Source organism: Neltuma alba, unplaced genomic scaffold (genome assembly GCF_004799145.2).
Source record: "Neltuma alba isolate B1F8T4 unplaced genomic scaffold, ASM479914v2 tig00004764_pilon, whole genome shotgun sequence".
NCBI classification, from domain to species: Eukaryota; Viridiplantae; Streptophyta; class Magnoliopsida; order Fabales; family Fabaceae; genus Neltuma; species Neltuma alba.
In genome coordinates this window covers 104-18,744 of record NW_021633854.1, presented here as the reverse complement: position 1 = coordinate 18,744, position 18,641 = coordinate 104, and the positions used below count along the sequence as shown (strand labels likewise).

Sequence of the window (18,641 nt, the reverse complement as noted above, 5' to 3'; positions counted from 1 at the left end):
AAAACGAGTGTGCTGTTCACTTGTTCCGCTTCTCGCTAATCTGCGCACAGTGGATACAAGCTGAGGGGTTTTGGTTGTCGTACAGCTGCCGTAAACCCTAATTAAATTCGATGAAGATGAATTGTGGCCGTTTGATTTCCGGCGGAGGGCGGATGCTCCGGCAGTTGTGTACGGCGGCGACGAGGCTAGGGCAACCGGAGGCCAAGCGTTCAGCAAATGATGTTAGGCTTTATCGAAAGTTGTCGGCCGTGAATATGACTGGAAGGACCGTTTCGCAGACGTTAGATCAGTATATTCTTGAAGGCCACGTCCTCAGGAAAGACGAACTCCAACGTTGCGTAAGGGAGCTCCGAAAGTATCGTCATTATCGAAATGCACTCGAGGTTTCTGGCTCTCTGCTTCTGCTTTTTTTTTCCCCCCCTCATCTCTCTGAGTTCCCTCTGCGAATGTAGCTGTGTTGATCTGTGATTGCCTCAGGAGTTTTTCACGGGAGGTTTGAAGTGGGGTGTTGGTGGCGACCATGCTTGACATTTAAAATACTACTCGTTTGACTTTTATGAAATACTCCTCCGGTCCTAATTATAAGACCCAATTGATTTATTTGAGGAGATTAAGGAAGTAAGTTAAGTTGGTTATTTATAATAAATAAGTGTTGTCATTTCTAAAATATCATTGCTAATTAAGTATATTGACTAAAACTATCATTATTAGAAGGATTATCTTGGAAAAAAATGCATAAATATAAGAGATAAAATGGATTGGGGTCTTATAATTAGGACCAAATAAAAAGTCAAATTGGGTCTTATAATAAGGACCGGAGGAGTATAAGGTACAATGTGGTCATTATTAAAGATATTTTAAGAAAGATAAGAATTACAAATACTTGTTATAAATAACTAACTTAATTTGTTTTTTTATTCTAGTAGAATCGGTGGTAATTAAATTTTGCATTGATGCTGGGGATATGAACGCCCGAAACTTAACGGTAAATGACTCATTGAATGAATAACGGAAGTTAGTAATTTTGATCATTGTAAAGGAGATCTCATGGAAGCATAACTAACCCTGGATCTTATGTGTAAGAGATGTATACTTTTATTTATGAAAATTATGAGTGAGAAAGAGAATGAGTGGAAAAAGAGATGGCTGCAAAAATAAATGAGAAATACATGTAATCAACTGGGGTAAAATTGAAATTTTCAGATAAAGTGTTACTGTTATATACAGGACCAACTTTACATAAGAGAATGTTAATTATATGGAGGATCGGAGGGAGTAAGTTATTAGTACCCCTTTCTCTGAGCTGATTGTTGTGTACGTGTTATCTGAAGACAACGAATCTTTGATGAGTTCTTTCAATGCAGATAATGGAATGGTTAAAAGTTAGGGGAACGGCCTTCTCCGCAACAGACTTTGCACTGCATTTAGATCTAGTGTCCTCAACTAAAGGGGTGGCAGCTGCTGAGAGCTATTTTAATGGTCTTCCTCTTCGAGCTAAGAACAATTTTGTATATGGAACTCTTTTGAATTGCTATTGTAGGGGCTTAATGGAAGACAAGGCACTGGCTCTTTTTGAAAATATGAATGAACTCAGTTTTCTCACCAGCGATCTGCCCTTCAGTGATCTCATGCGGTTATATATGCGACTGGGCAAACCTGAGAAGGTGCCTCCATTGATAGATAATATGAAGCAGAGGAAAATATCAATGACTGCTCCTACATATCATATCTGGATGAATAGCTATGCCTCCTTAAATGATATTGAAGGAGCAGAAAGAGTCTTTGAGGAGATGAAAAAGGAAGATGCAGACAAAATCAACTGGCTGACTCATAGCAACCTTGCTGCTATCTATGTAAAGGCTAAACTTTTTGAGAAAGCTGAATCTGCGCTTAAGATGTTAGAAAAGCTAGCAAGACCGCAGGAGCGTGAAGCTTACCATTACCTACTAAGTCTTTATGCAGGGACTGGTAATCAAGGTGAAGTTTACAGGGTATGGAATTACCTCAAATCTGTCCCTTCAGTGACTGACATGAGCTATCTTACAATGCTTCAATCCCTTCGCAGGCTTAATGATATTGAAGGTTTAGCAAAGTGCTTTGAGGAGTGGAAATCAAATTGTATCTCTTATGATATGAGATTAGTGGGAACTGTTATAAGTGCCTACTTGAGCCAGGACCTATGTGAAGAAGCCTTATCGGTGTTTGAAGAGGCCATCAAAAGGAGGGAGGGCAAAGGACCTTTCGCGAAGACTCATGAAACCTTCATACTCTTCTACTTGGGGAAACGTAAGGAAGAGCTTGCAGTGCATCACCTAGAGGCAGCTCTTTCAGAAGCCAAGGACTATGATGGATGGAGTCCTTCACTGGAAGTTATCCTTGCATTTCTGAACTTCTACGAAGAAAAGAAAATTGATGGGGCTGAGAAGCTTCGCCAGATTTTCAAGAATCACAATTTTGATGACCATTGCCTACAAGTGGATTTTTCAGCAGATGTTCACTCTGAGTAGAAGTGTCATCTTATGTATTTTGGCTCTACTTCATTTGGTTTTTTATTGTGTAAAATATTCTTGAAAATTTCAATGTCTTGGTGAGACTTGCATAGTAGATAAGAAAAACGCGTCTGCAGGACAGGCCGAAAGATGCATGTGTTGGTTAGAAAAGAAAATTTTAAATTGTGATAACTCGAAATCTTGATTAAAACAAAATGACATCTGAAGTTTTGGGTAATATTAATATTGATAAAAGAGAGTTTTTGTTAGAGAAATTTCCAGATTTGGATCTTTCAAGTCTATACTGGGAGGATCCAATTGTTTGCAATCACATCTCTGTGGGCGAAGTAAAGACAAATGGGGGGTGATCTGGGAGAAATGAAAAATGTCATAGAAATATGAATGCAAAATGAGATATGGTTGATGAAATGGAAAGCTTACAGAGATGTAAAGTGACGGAATTGCATATAATATGCACGAGTTTACATCTTTTTTTCTCATTCATCATACATTTATGGTTAAATACGTATGGTAAGTAGTAAATTTATTCGTTGAATACTCAAATAATAAAACCGCAGCAACCTCTAGGCCCCACGGCAAGGCACACTATGAGTTGAGAGTTGAGACAAATTTCAATTTATTAAAAAAGATAATTAAAAAAATTAAATAATACTCCCTCCGTTCCTTATTATAAGAGACAAATAACCGAAGTACGTTGATCAAAAAAACAGTTAAAATTAGTTAAGAATAATTAATGTGTAAAAAGTATAATTTTTTTTCCAAAAATGCCCTCATTAATAAGGAGAGAGAGCATGAGAGAGAACAATTAAATTATTAAAAGAAAAAGAAGTGGGAGGGAGAAAGAGTGTGAGTTGGAGATAATAAATATGGGTAAAATAGTAAATCAACACAAAAAAAGTAGAGACAACTTGTAAGTGTCTCTTATATATAGGAACATGCCATAAGCATCAAATGTCTCTTATAATAAGGAACGGAGGGAGTAATTCCATTGTGTTGCTGCCCAGGATCGAACTGGGGACCTTCAGTGTGTAAGACTGACGTGATAACCACTACACCACAGCAACCTCGACGACGTGGTTCCCCGGCTAGTTTTTCATTACTTAACTAAGATAATTTCAATTTTCCCAAAACTGGGGACCTCCACTATGTAAGACTGACGTGATAACCACTACACCACAGCAACATCCAGCGTGGTTCACCTACTTAGGTTTGGCTTTTACATTTTGTTCTTCCCCCGCCTATTTCAGATAGCTAAGCATGAGTCAGATGAATTCAAATTCCTTGTTACTTGGTCATAAAGATGTCCGGGATTATTTCAATTCATTTTTTAAATTAACCATATAGCTTAGTTATGTGGTGATCAAATTTTGGGTTAATTGTTTAATATGTGAGTGTCATATTTACAAATTGAACCGAACGATTGCGAATGAATACGACGAAATGACTCAAAACAGGAGATTTTGCAAATAATTGTCAATAGTGAATTATCATAAATTAGAATTGCTTCCAAAATTACTTGGACTCCACCTACTCAAAAGCATTAGCTTTTGACAAATGGTTAATTTAGCTAAATCTACTTTAATCAATAACAACAAGTATTATCTTACTAAATAGGCTGTGTATTGTCTCTATACTTGGTGGCAAAAAACAAGTGGATTCTGATTTCTGCGAGTGGTGCTTCAGACAACTGGTATGAAGGAATCCAAAGTGTGTCACTTACTTTTGAAGCATTCCTCTTAGCTGCTCAAGCTGTTGGAGAAACAGCGGGTCAATCTGATATAAAAAAGGCTGAACAAGTTAAATTATGAACGGTATTCTAGTCTGTCTTCATATTTTATCTGCACTTATTCTAAGAAAAAATAATAAATTAATAAATTAAATTCCGCAATTTAAAGAGACGTGTAACTATGTTTATTATCCTTTTTAATAAGATTCTTGAGAATACATTTAATCATCTCGTCATGATGTTATTGATCAGTCTGCTCAAAAAATATCTTAATGCTTTCATTTAGAGACCATGAATTGGTTTTTATGCTTGCCATTATTTGCACACAGTGCATAATATTAACACAAAAAGTAGGTAGCCCATACAAAATTGCTCTCTGTAACTTTTTTTTTTGGCCAACAAAATTGCTCTGTGTAACTACATTCTGCGTGTGCATATAAATTTTGGAATATTTATTATGTCATTACAAGTTTATAACTACTAACAGTTTTTTAATGATTTTATGGTAAGAATTGGAGGCTATTTTTCATCCTCATAACCATCTTTTACATGGCTTTCCCCCTTTTTCCCCTCTTTTAGCTCATGTGGCAATTTTAATCATGTGTATGCTGATTCAGGGTTTAAGTCGGAAGGAATTAATGTTTCCTTCAAATTATCAATAGTAAGATTTATTCCTCTAATTCACGTAATGCACGGAGACTTAACTGGTTTAGGTTTGGGGTGATTAAGACATTATACAAGATTAAGTTGAGTATCAACGAACAGGAATCTGGTCGGCATGATAATAGTGGGGGGCAAAAAGCTACAAAATCAGAACTGTTACGTTATACCCATTGAGAACGTACGTTAAAAGAAGATCTTGAGAGATAGAACTCGGAATAAACTGAAATTCAAAACAGGTAAGAATTGAGGAATGCATAAAAAATAATGACTTGCTATTAGGCTGAAAAATAACAGCACAGCCTGATGGCTTCAAAATATTACATATATAATTATCACACCATCAAAATATAGTGTCTACATAGAAAAATTCAAGGGAGAAAGAAAAGAAGGGGATACAAAAAGTAAAACCTTCCCAAAAAAAAAAAAAAACAATGTGAATGGGAGGAGCACCTATTCAGCCTTCTGAAGTTTTCTCTTCATTCGGCTAAAAGGTCCAACTGATCTGTCCATAATGTACATGTAAATGACCTGGCTCCAAGATTTATATGATGCTAAGCCCTCATAATACTCTGGAGCTATCTCCTTCACCTTATGAAGCTTGCTCCCGGGAATCCTTGGAAAATCATGGTGCTCGTTGTGATAGCCCACATGCCAGGTGAGAAAATTCAGAGGACCATAGTATGAATATGTCTCTTGGTCCGGTTTGAAGACATAATGCTCAGAAATGAAGTGACCAGCCATTGGATGCATCCCGCCACCAACAAATGTAGAGAGAATAAGATAGGCAAATGATTTCCAGCCAAAATAATGAACCATGGAGACGTCAAGGGCTATCTGAACAGCGAAGTTGATGAACTCCCAGCAACCAGGAGGTTTCGGTTTAAGAAACAGAGGACGAAGGGCATAAAAGAAGAGCTGTAAAAAAACCCATATGGTTTTTGCATAAATATTGGTCACAACACGTCCTTCAGTGAGGCTAGGGACATCCATATCAATGCCGTCTACTCCTTGAAATCTATGGTGCTCCAAGTGATACTTTTGGAAAGTCACAGACATCGGTACGCCAATAGGGAGGTTAGCGAAAATCCCCAGCCACCGGTTGTACACTGGAGTTGAGAAGGCAAGATTGTGGCTGAGCTCATGGATGGCCAAGAAGAGATTGTGGTTGAGAAATGAACCAAAAAAGTAGGATATCAGAAGTATCTTCAGCCAGCCAGCATTTTGTAGTAAGGCAGCAGTACCAAGCTGAAGCAAAACTACCACTGTAATCTGCAAAACCACAATTGCAAACACATAAAAAATGTTCTCGGTGTGATAATAACTACAATAGTTAAAAGGTTTATTTAAGGCTAAAAGGCTATCCATCCAAATAAATTACGTATCAGATCATTCTCTTGATATGATGTACCAATATTTAACCATCATGTCATATATTTGAAGCAATCTCGTAGTATAAGAGCATAATAGATCATGCCAGCATCCCTTGGGAACTTTGTGAACTACTTTTGGCCACAACAGAAAGTGCCAGTTTAAAGAAACCATGACTTCAATAATACTCAAACTTGGCAGTTACTATTTTGACAGTTATGCAACTTGAAATTTCTAGAGAGATGTTCGAGGAGAATAGGGAAGATTTATTGTAGCCCTATCAATGCCTCACTTCCAACGCAAGGTTATACATCAATTGTTGGTCAAGAAATAAAATGGAATAGAAAAATAGACAGGCCTGACTTCTCCTTTTGACACGAGTTGATCAAGGAATAAAATGAAATACTAAACAAATCAGCCCCTCTCTCTTTCTTTCACCGACTCAACGAACGACAAGTTGAGTTAGACAGCACAAAAGAACTGTAAAGACATCTTTGCAACAAAGGCAATTTAAAAACCCAAGAAAAGGCTCTGGGATAAACAAAATGTGCAGAAACGCTGAACACGAAACTCGAGACCAAAGAACAGGGACCCAGTCCAACAAGCAAGATTTCAACAAGATAAAAAGCAATCCATTTCAAATCCCAAATAATCTAGAAAAGTATACATTGATTTTTGACAGCAAACAGAAAGTCCCAATCTGAATGAGATATCGGAAAACACCAGCTCTCCTGGCGCCTTCCCCCGCCCCCCCCGGGGGGGGGGGTGTGGAAAGAAAACACCAACTCAATGCAAGGTAACAAGGAAAAGATAGATAAAAGAATAGCAACCACAAAAACCATAAAAAGAAAGCAGATAGGAAAGCTAAATCTCAGCCGGCTTGCTTTTAATAGGGAAAAGAAATCCATTTATCCAGTAAGAGAAACCTCATTAAGCTTTCATGATCCATCGAATAAATCAAGAAATCCCACAAAAAAGGAATGAACATAATGGATAAAAATGACATCAGAATCCATGCCCAAAATTCAAATCAAAGCCAGAAAACACAATTTCCAGCACACCAACAATCCACACGGACCCACATTTGAAATATAACCACAAACCACTCAAATCAGATTATCTAAAACTTCCGCATTGTCACCAAATCTCTAACTAAAGACATACCCAGCAGAATCGAATCCACACCAGCCATTAAAAAACGCAAAAATTAACAGAAACAAACCTTGTGGAAAGCCCAGTGATCTGGACCAAATAGCTCCTTGATCTGAGGGTACTTAGAGAGGATCTCCCGCCGCCGCGATGCATGGGGCTCGTCGGTGTAGGACCAGAAGAAGTCGGTGGACATGACGACCCCTTCTTCTCCCTCCTCTCTTCGTTGCCCTCTCCCCATGTGCACCACTCTTAGCCTTCTCTGCTCCGCCCCCTTTCTCTTCTCTCTCTAAAAAAGAATAAACACACAAAAAAAGGGGGGAAAAAACAAAAACAAGAAATCCAAATTTAGATTCTAAGGTCACCTTCTAATCTCCCTCCTTTCTCCTCCTCTGCGTTTAAAATTGCTCCTTCACGTTCATCAACAGCTCACTCACACGCACTCCCAAACGGCGTTGGTGTGGACGTGTGGTGGCAGTGCTATGGCGTGACTCTTCTTTTTTTGGAATTTTTTTTACTTTTTTTCAGAATCTGATGAATCGCCAATTTGATGTGATTTAATTTAAAATTAAAGCCAAGCCACTTGCGTTGTGTGGCTATTTATCCAATTTTTTTGTTTTAAAAAAAGAAAATAAATTTGAATCACAATTACGGGCACTATTTTAGAATGAGAATTTTTCATATTGGGAAAAAAGATCAAAATAGACCCCAAATTTTTTAGTATGAATTGTTATTGTATAACATTCACAGTACTTATATTTAGTATGGCATTTGGTAATAGCTTTTATTTGTAATAAGAATTAAGAGATGAGAATAATCTGGTCAAAAAGAGATGAGAATAATTCTATTTCATTTTAGAAATCCTCTAATGAATGAAAATGAAAATATAGTTATCAAAAAAATTTTAAATAACTTTATGGTAATTTATTGCCAATTTTTCATGTGAAAAGATGAAGTATAATGCAATTCTTTTAATAATTTAGGCATGGGATTTTATATTTTTTGACTTATTATTTTAAGGAAATTAATTTCTCAGTCCTTATAACAAGAATGACCCTAAGAAAATATTAGCCACTGACGTTGTTTCTTTTATAAATTGACAAATTATGAATATATACATTACTATATATATATATATATATATATATATAGATGAAGAAATTATAAGGATCCAATTAAAAAATTAATTTATAATAATGTAAAATTATAGGTATTATATACCATGTTTTTATAAACAAGCAATGTTTTTATTGAAAATTAATATGAAAACTTCTATAATTTTGCTATATTCTTTTTTTGGGACCAAATGCTATACGTTTTGTTTAAATTGTTATAATTTTTCCTTTTCAATAAGCAACTCATTTTTATATCAAGTATAACATATGAAAAAAAAAACATAATAATGAAGGAAAAACATTGTTTGTGTGGGAAGGGGGGGTGAGAATTCGACTCCATCATGCCAAAGCATCATATCACGTGATCCAATCAAAATATCCGATACGCGATTAGTGTGTGTGATGACGTGGCAATAATTGCAATAAGAATGGTTTATAAACAAATTAGGAAAAATTCTAATAAAATGTTGACATTCAAAATCCCAAAAAGCCGCACCCCAAGTTCAAAAATTTCAAATCAATACGCATAACCAAAAAGATTAAAATGTTGGTATTTTTATAATCTTACCTCTTATTTTAAAAATAAAAATTAAAAAAATAGTGTCAACCGTTCTCACCTCTCATGTCACTAATGCTGAAACTCCAATAACCTACTAATAGTTATAAAGGGTGAGTATAACTGAACCGGAATTGAACACCGAACTGAACCAAACTCATTTCGATCTTTTCAATTTGATTAATTCTGTTTTTATTTTTTTTAGGTTATCATTTCAGTTATTGTTGTTTGCTTCAATATGCCTTAAAATATTTCAGTTACAACTAAATAGCCAAAAATGATTGGAAAAAAATATTTTTTATTTTTTAATCTTTCTCGCTATTTCCCTTTTTAATCTTTAAAATAAGAAGTAAAATTGTAAAGACACCCACATTTCAAAATGTGGGCCACGGGTGTTGATTTGAAATGTTTGCAGTTGGTGTGACCTTTTTGAGATTTTGAATTTTAAAATAACTTTTATTAGAATTTTTTCAAAAATTGATCCATTAATTCTTATAATTTACAACAATTTTAAATTAAATTGACGTAGTTTATTTTGTTTAAATTAAGAAATTATAATTTAATTAATTATTGATGTTCACCCTTGTGTGTAAATAAAATTTCATGGATTTTATAAATTAAAATTATCAGATCAAATGATAAACACTCAGTTCATTGGCCGAAAAAAAAAAGACTCAGTTCAAAAAAGTAAAGTATAAAATCCTGCAAGGTCAAAAAAAAAGGTATAAAATCCTGATTTAACAATAAATTAAATTATAATTATAATGATATGTAAAATATTTTCCAGTAAATTAACCCCTTGCCTTTGATATATTTCTCAATGAAGAAGCATGCCTAAAAACATACTCCGTCCGGTTCTTGTTATATGAACCTTTCTAAAAAAATACTTGATCATTTTTATAAGATCCTTTGATAATTTTAATAAAAAAATAATTTTTTATATATGCGCATATTTAATGAGAATAAAAAAAAAATAATATGATATAGGAATCTAGTGTAATTAATTAGACTAATATTAGAAATCACTTAAATTTTAGATAAATTTAATTCTTTTAACAAGTTTATTGTTACATGCAAATTAATTAGTGGATTCTTATTATAAAAACAAGAGGGAGTAATAATTATAAATAGGATCAACCTTTCGTTACTATTTTGCATGCCTCTATCTTTCGTCACACTCATAGTTTTAATCTATTTTTTAAAATTTTTATATATTATAAGCATTTAACTATTTATATAAGTGACGGTCATCAAATGAGATTGATCAATCTTATAAGGTACAGTGCTTTATAAAATATTCGAAAATCCAAAGACTATGTTATAAGCTAAATGTTCTTTGCAATTTTTTTTACGAAACAATTAAGGGGAAAATATTAAATAAAATTTAATCTACCTTTTATTTTCAGTAAAAAATTTGGGTTGCATGGATAATTTTTTAACTTCTTAATATCAAGCAATTTGCCAAAAGATATTCAGTTTATGTGTGTAAAATGAGAAACGTAACTTTTTTTTTCCCCCCATTATCTGCTTTAATAGCACACGCATTCTGGTCATCTAAATGATCTCTTCCATTTTAGATAAAAATAATAATAACAATATGTTTCATACTTAAATAGTCATATGCGTGAGTGTTTTTTCTTTTTCTTAATTATGGACTTGAAACCTATAAAAAGTTATTAATTAGAGTGGTTTTTATTATAAGTCATTTCACTCGTTTGTAACTCATTCTCGCATATTAATAAATGTGTTAAATTGATAAAAAAAAATTAAATTTATTTTTAGCAAAGTTTTTTCTCTTGTTGCATTTACAAGTGATCCTCACCTTTTTCTTTTCTCTATTTTTCTTTCCAAAGAGAATGAAATAAAAGTAAAATTGAAGAATAATCATTAAATTGCCTACAAGTTAGCCATGTATTTAGGACCAAAAATCTCTTGCACAAGTAACTTATATTCTTATAATAAAGATCAGAGTGGTGCACTTTAATTTCATGTTGTATATATAATCTGAGTCTACTAATAATTTAATGGTAATACACATTTCTGATTGCAAAATGAAATTTTATTTTCAAGGAAAAAATTGCAATACATGATGACAATATGTTTAATATCTTGCCGGAACCAAAACAAAAAAGTTTAATTAACATGAGCTGAATGTCACGCATGAGTGATCATAAAAGGACGTGCGAATTGTGTTTGGTTCTAATTTTGGAAATTGGATATTTATTACTATTGTTTTGCCCTATTTAGTAAGGTATCGAAAGTCAAAACATGATAATTAAACTTATCACGACAATAGTTCAGGCATCACTAGTGTAACCGTGATTAGATTCAAATTAACCCAATCATAATTAAAATAATAAAATTTAATTAAAATATGTAAAAGTATATTTATGTAATCCTAAAAATGACAATATTCACATACAACCTCCGATCCTAAATATAATAGTTAGTTGGCATTCCTAAATATAAGATCCAAATTTACTTTGTTTTTCAAATTTGTACTGTGTTCTAAAAAATATCCCTATTGATTGTAAAGTATTTTCAACCAAGTGCAATTCTGGTAAATCAACACACATTTGTTATAAATAACTAATTTAACTAATGTTTTTAATCTCTTCAAATCAATTATTGAACTCTTATATTAAGAACCAAAGGTAGTATAAATCATACAGTACACATAATCTTATGAGCTATGGACTAACTCTTTATTTTACTAATTGAATTAACTTTTATTGGTTTTTGCAGATCTCAAATAAAGCACAAATGGGGCAGCCGGCCGCCGAATATGTGACAGAGACGCTGACGATTAGAGTTGAAGGTGAAGGAGCATGATGATTATGTGAAAACTGAGAACAGTGGGCGGACGCCGTCGTTTTCCTACAACGTTGTTTTGTTTCGTGTGGGCCATCCTTCTTTAATCTTAATTAACTGGCTCTTGATTTTGTTCTTTTCACCTCCCCTCAATCCCGCATAACCCCGTCCATTTCTGCTCGTGGGCTTTTGGGCTTGTGCTCCATTCTCTTCCTTTAAATAAATAAATTAATTAAATAAATCAAGTTTTTTTTTCTTGGATAAAACAAGTAAAACATTAGACACATTTTTTATTTTTTTATTAAAATGTGTATGGCCAAGTGAAACGAATCTCATGTCTATTCGTTATCGCATTTCATGTCCTGCCTTACAAAAGTCTGACCCTATTAATATTGTTATTAGTCAACATTTTCTGGACACACACACATATACCGTAATAATAATAACAATAATAATAATAATAATAATAATAATAAGTTTCTATCCCCAAAATTATTGTTAACCCTCTCTCTCTCCCTCTCCACACACAATCATTTTCTTGAATGTATTTCTTCTTCCTATTAGGCATTTAGGCCTGCTTTGTAGTTTGTATTTATCTTTTACCATGAATTGAATTTAGTTTTAAATATAATATTTCAATTTAACTTATTTTTATAACATATATCAATAGTATAGTAGTAAAACTAAAACTTGAAACCTAGAAAAAATTTATCCCACCAAGTAAAACTAAGACACAAATAAATAAAGACTAATTAATCTATGTCTGTTCATATCATGTTACTTGTCTCCAATTGACAACCTTTCACGCCGCTTAATAAATTTCACTCATATTGATGCCTCCCGATCCTTAATGTGGGCCTCGAAAGACTCACATGGGCTACCCAAAACACTAACTCAGGTTACTCACCCACTTCATCGAGTTTTCTTGGGTTGGGATCATGGCTCAGTTTAAATAGTACTACCTCCGGTTCTTAATATAAGATTTCATTTGATTTTTATTTTGATCCTAATTATAAGACTTTAATCCAATTTGTCTCTTACATTTGTGTATTTTTTTTCTAAGGTAATCCCTCTAATAATGATAGTTCTAGCTAATAAACTTGATTAGCAAGGATATTTTAGGAAAAACAATACATGTTTATTACAAATAACTAACTTAATTTATTTCCTTAATCTCTTCAAATTAGTCAACTAGCTCTTATAATTAGGACCAAAAGTAATATTTATGATGTTGGGTTTTTAATGCAGTGAATTTAATTGGATTCTAAATACACATTGTAGCCTTTTGAACTTGAATGCTTTTTAATGCTTGAATGACTAAGGAAGCCACTCTGTTTTTTTTTTTTAAAGGAAAAGGCAAAATGATATTAAAAAATAAGTCAGAGTCACAATAGTAGAAGGACAGAAATAATAGTTAAGTGCAGCGGAGAATAAAGAAGAACTAATAGAAGTAAGGAAAAATCCTATAAAAAAATTGAAATTACTAAATTTTAAATAAAAAATTTATTAAAAATGTGTTATTATTTGCGAGTTAAAACCTATTAAAGCGTTGTTCTAGGGGTTGTGATGGCCAACACCCCTTCAAGGATGTTATTGATAATGCCAGATTAATTTTCAATTGGAAGTCAACGTTTATCATGTGTATATGGATGAAAACCACTTTGCTAACTATCTTGCAAAAATGCCACATAGTCTTGATAGCTCTTTTTGGATCTTTGATCAACCTCCTGCTCTTGTCCAAGAGGCAGAAAGTGATGAAGGAGATTAGAGACTCTTTCTTTGTCTCTTTGGAAAGTGATGGATGAAGGCGATTAGAGACTCTCTCTTTGACTCTTTTGTGTTGTTAGTCTAGTTTTGTATCCAGTTTCACATTAAAAATATATATATATATATATAAATATATATATTGTTCTCAAATCTGATTTGAGATTTAATAATTTTAAACTTCTTTTTTTTTTTTAATTCTTCCTGAAAGTAAAGTGAACACTTGAAAAAAGAGATAACAAAAAATGAATATCACACAGTAAAGTACTGGACCGAACACCATAGTATTAATTAGTTTAGGAAATCAGGTCACATATATTATAATGAATTAATTCATTTAACTCTGTTAACCTACTTAAATTGGTTAAATAACTTTGTATTAAGGACGGACGGAAGAGTACAATTACACAAACACATATTTTCATGTATATTAGCTAGAACTACCATTTGATGGAACTTTTAACATATGCAACTATAAGAGTATTTGGATATCTCTAGAAGTGATTTTTAAAAGCATTTTTTTATAAATTGAAACAAACTCCTTTACATATTTATTTTGCATACCGTAAAATCACTTTTAAAATCATGGTTTAGTTTCCATCTAAACACTCACTGCAAGAACTACTTTGAAAAAATTAGATAAATATGAAAAAGAAAATAAGTTAAAATCTTATATTTAGAACCAAATTAAAATTCAAACAAGCTCTTATATTAAGAATAGAAGGTAATAGGTTTTTATCATTTTTCCTCTTTCTATTTAATCCTTAAATTTTATTCTATTACAAGAGTTACACCTTTTACATATGAACCGTTGATTCAAGAGTCAAACACTGTTTATAATTACTAGAATGACTGATAAAAAATGACGTGGCACTGACTCAAGAATGAAAATATGGGAGAGTTACAATGAGGTCCTAAAAAAAACTATAAAAAAGTTCTAATAATTTTTTTTTGTTCAATTGAAACCTCGTTGTATGCTAATCTTGTCGTGGAAACTATGATTGGACTTTAGTGGTCAAAACATGAGCAACATCTAGACTGGGGGGGGGGGGGAAGCCCTTTGTGCTGAGAAAACGATCAGAACCTGTCATAACCACGATTTTGACAAGTAAAAACTCAACTTAAAAGTTGGGTTCAAACATGTTAATAGAACGCTCGTTAAAGAGGCTGACTACATGGCAAAGTTAGTTCATAGTTTAATAGGAAATTTTTGCATTAATCAACCTCCACCTTTTGATTTTGGGGCGGATCTTGGATGAAGGGACAGCCAGTCTTTACTTTAAGTTGTAATTTTAATTTGTATTATTAATATAGTCATCAGTTTTCAGTCCAAAAAAAAAAAAAACCCGAACTAACCAACATAGATAAACCCCAGGAAACCGCCTGGTATCAACATCTACGCATTCTTGTTCTAGCAATTCTTACTCAATGAAAAGGAAGAGGACCAAAAAAAAACAAACACAGATAAAGCTCAACATGGAGCACTTATTAAGCATCTCAAATAAAAGGGACCATGCATAAACCAGCCTTAACACCAAAGGAATTGAACTATATATATTCTGGTGAACACATTCAAGTGTGAGATGTGTCAGGAAAGAATGTGTCTGCCAAGATATCCACAATTAAATTTTAGTGAGGATAACAGGGAATGTGCCAAATCTCAAATGAACAAGTGATTCATCCAGTCTGTACAGAGGGATATACAAATGAGCTACATACAATTTTACCATTCTCAGACTTCACCACCAACCCACAACAACAAATCGGGCCGGGTACTTCTCACGGTAGAAGCGGGAAGCAAGTAGTACTGCAACTCTATATATTATATATTATATGGCTAAATTTAGCAGGAGCCGGATAAACTTCAGACTTTCTTGCAGCTAGTTTCAGAGGGAACTACTCATCCAAGGCGAGAGCCGGTAAGATCCATGTGTTGGCTGCAATCAGTTTATCTGAGGTGAGAGTCATAGGGGTCAAAAAGGGAGTCTGGAACAATCAGAGGCAACTTGTCTATGTACAGGAAAAGCCTTCTAAGATTCTCCCTCGTCACCGTCGCCATGTCTATTACGTCTCTACTATCAGTGAATACCCAGAGATCGCACGAGTTCACCCTCTTGAGGCTGTCCCTGCAGAAGGGGCATGACTGTGACCTTGTTCTCCTGCAACAGCATACCAAAGTGCTCATTTTTTTCAGCCAGTTCCAAGTTAACATCATGTGCATTGAGATTATTTAAGTGTAGTCCCTAAAGTATGGCAATTCATGTCTCGAGAAGATTGAGATAAATTTCTAAGGAGTCAAGCATATAGGATTAAGTTTTAGCACATTACTATACGTAATGCTCGGATCTGTCCATACGAATTTGGGATATACCCACCAACATGGATACATGCAGAAAAAGCTGTTTCATATAACACGGTAAGATGCATATAATAACCTGTGCAATAAAACAGCTGACTCACTGATATAGCCCCACCAGTTTATGCAACAACAATCATCAAGAAACGCAAGGCTCACAAGTGATCTAATGAAGCATCAAAACGGGGCCAACACCAAATGCATTTTTCTCCAACCAATCAGAAATCAGAGTCTGCACATGCCATACTTTGACCAATTGGCAACGCGTAAAGACAATTCATTATCATCCCTTGGGAATTAATAATTAAAAATTAAAAATCGAATCCAATCTACAGAAAAACTCTGGCTTTTAGAAACCTCATAAGTGATTGTACCTTCTTTGCATCCCAAAACACTAAATTTCATACAAGGGCAGCAAATGATTCAGATACATAAGAAATTAAAACGTCCCCAATCCAGAGAATTTAATCAAGTTTGTCAAGCATTAGAAAACTAAGACATGGCAAGTCACACAATGTATCTTCAGGAAAGAGGGGGGAAAGGCCAGCTATCAGGCCATGGAAAAGTCACCATACAGATCAATCAAACATCCATGCACAATCAAATTTTCACCTCGAGAAGATTTGAAAGATGCAAACGCATCCTCCTCTAACAACTGAATTTTTTCCCCTTGAATGCTCAGATTTCATGCTCAGGATTAACTTAGAAAAACACTCATTGATCCCACATTCAAGCCAGCGCCTTCACAATTAAATTCAAAATTTACTTGACTCAAGTGCTAATCAGCCAAGAGGATAATATTAAAGCATATAAGATAACACCCAATTTGCTTGACTCAAGTGCTTGAAATGCAAACTGTCAGAGCAAACTACATTCTACTTGCATCATAATTCTCATTTCTTAAAGTCATAACTGAGAAAAGATAAATGCTACCAACCCCCCCCCCCCACACACACACAAGACACACAGAGAGAGGGGAAGAGGGAGAGATGTACCATTCACGGTAGCATTTCAAGCACATTGCATGGTTGCAGTGGGCAGCACGATCTTACTATTCATCTCCATGCATATACCGCATTCTTCATCTCTTTCAATGTCAACATCTGAAGACGGCCTGTGTTCCTCACCATCTCTCTTTCGATACCGCTCCATGCATACAGCCTTTTGTTTTTTATCCTCTGTATCAGTGACCCCTTTCTGAAGTTGCAATAAAGATGGATATATGACCGCTGATCAAAGTTACAATCCCATAAATCAGCAACTACAAGAGGCTAAAAGGAAATGAACGTTTCAGATCTCAATAGAAAGGGATTGAGATACCATAGAATTCTCTAATACTTGCTTTTCTTTCATGCGTAGACATGGTGGTTGTCCCATCCACGTAAACCTTCAGCATGACACAAAAATTGTGACATTGTCCAAACTCCAAGCCCTTAATTCAATATGAAGAAGCAAAAATAAAAAGTACCTTGTAAATTAGGATTCTTAGCAGCCCTAGGGCTCCCGCAAGATTACAGTCCGTCCATTGCACTAAAAAGAAACAGGTGTGCAGCTGGACTATATGACATTCTCATCTGAAGGCATGCACCATCATACTCCCTCGGAAAATCTGATGCCCTGCACATACATTAGAATGGTCAAACATTAATCTCCATTCTGATACAAATATTGCGAGTGTCTGGATGGAAGGAAAAAGTCGCCTTCCAAAGGTTACATTCGTAAATTCTCCAAGAAATTTCACTAAAGACTCGTCACAAACACATTTAAATTTGGAAGAAGAAAAAAAAGTATGAAAAACCTAGGTAGGCAGTCTATCAATATAGCAGGAGATGGCAATGAAATGCTTGTTAGCCAGGTAATTATTCAGAGAACACGCATCCATGTCAACGAAGACAATGTGACACACAATTAAAAGGAACACGAAATAAAGTAAAAAAGTAAGCCACAAAGTTATAAGATAATGCATTGAAAACAGTGTCTCCTGGCCATAATCACCTAATTTGATAGGCAATGAGAACGGTGGTGCCCTATTAGAATCAAGGCGGGGGAGATTAACCCAAAATAGAAGTGAAGAAGAAAGAAAGAAGCAACCAACACCCAAGAGTGGCAATGGCATGTTATCTAGAGCTTACAAGCCTCCACTCCTAACTGCTACAGAGTGAGAGGGGAACAAAGACCCAATCCTACAGCCATTGCCCCAAAAGAGGACGCAGAGCTTCAGGCTTCGATTTTCAAGCGGGCACTTCTGACAAGAGGCAATACAAAGGCACAAGAGTATGAGAAGTCAGTGAGTCCATGATATTCACGATCTAGTAGGTATTGATCACACGACCAGAACAGGGATTCCAAAAGGAAACTTTCCGAACGTGCTTACAACGGGTTTAGCTTTAGGATTATCAAGTATTAAATTTTCGAACAAAGAGAGAGACAACTGTGACAGAAGAGTTAAAAATTGCATATTCCGTCTACTTTTTTTTTTTTGGGTACTTTACTTGAATGCTTCCAGCTGACCGAAAGGGAAAGCAAATACAGCACCCAGAAAATGAACCCCAAAACAACCTTATCGGCCAATCCAACGGAAAAAATTGGGAAAATTTTCAAGGGGTTCTAACCTTGAAGAATA

At 34.5% G+C, this 18,641-nt stretch overlaps 2 protein-coding genes, 1 non-coding gene and 1 pseudogene across 3 annotated transcripts; 1 reads left to right on the top strand and 3 right to left on the bottom strand.

The window, feature by feature from the left end:
• Positions 1 to 27: 27 nt before the first annotated feature.
• On the top strand, positions 28 to 2,681 carry LOC114745716 (pentatricopeptide repeat-containing protein At1g02370, mitochondrial-like). The gene is made up of 2 exons (XM_028933881.1): positions 28 to 383; positions 1,365 to 2,681. The coding sequence occupies exons 1-2, from the start codon at positions 111 to 113 to the stop codon at positions 2,505 to 2,507; spliced, it is 1,416 nt and encodes a 471-aa protein (XP_028789714.1). The 5' UTR covers positions 28 to 110; the 3' UTR covers positions 2,508 to 2,681.
• Positions 2,682 to 3,501: 820 nt separating this feature from the next.
• TRNAV-UAC (transfer RNA valine (anticodon UAC)) lies at positions 3,502 to 3,574 on the bottom strand. Its single transcript has one exon. It is a non-coding gene; the product is annotated as a tRNA-Val (tRNA).
• A 1,582-nt stretch (positions 3,575 to 5,156) lies between these two features.
• Positions 5,157 to 7,859, bottom strand: LOC114745718 (sphingolipid delta(4)-desaturase DES1-like). The gene is made up of 2 exons (XM_028933884.1): positions 7,490 to 7,859; positions 5,157 to 6,168 (listed from the first exon to the last, which is right to left on the bottom strand). Exons 1-2 carry the CDS (start codon positions 7,655 to 7,657, stop codon positions 5,350 to 5,352), a joined length of 987 nt encoding a protein of 328 aa, XP_028789717.1. The 5' UTR covers positions 7,658 to 7,859; the 3' UTR covers positions 5,157 to 5,349.
• A 7,389-nt stretch (positions 7,860 to 15,248) lies between these two features.
• Positions 15,249 to 17,607, bottom strand: LOC114745713 (E3 ubiquitin-protein ligase AIRP2-like; annotated as a pseudogene).
• Positions 17,608 to 18,641: the final 1,034 nt, after the last annotated feature.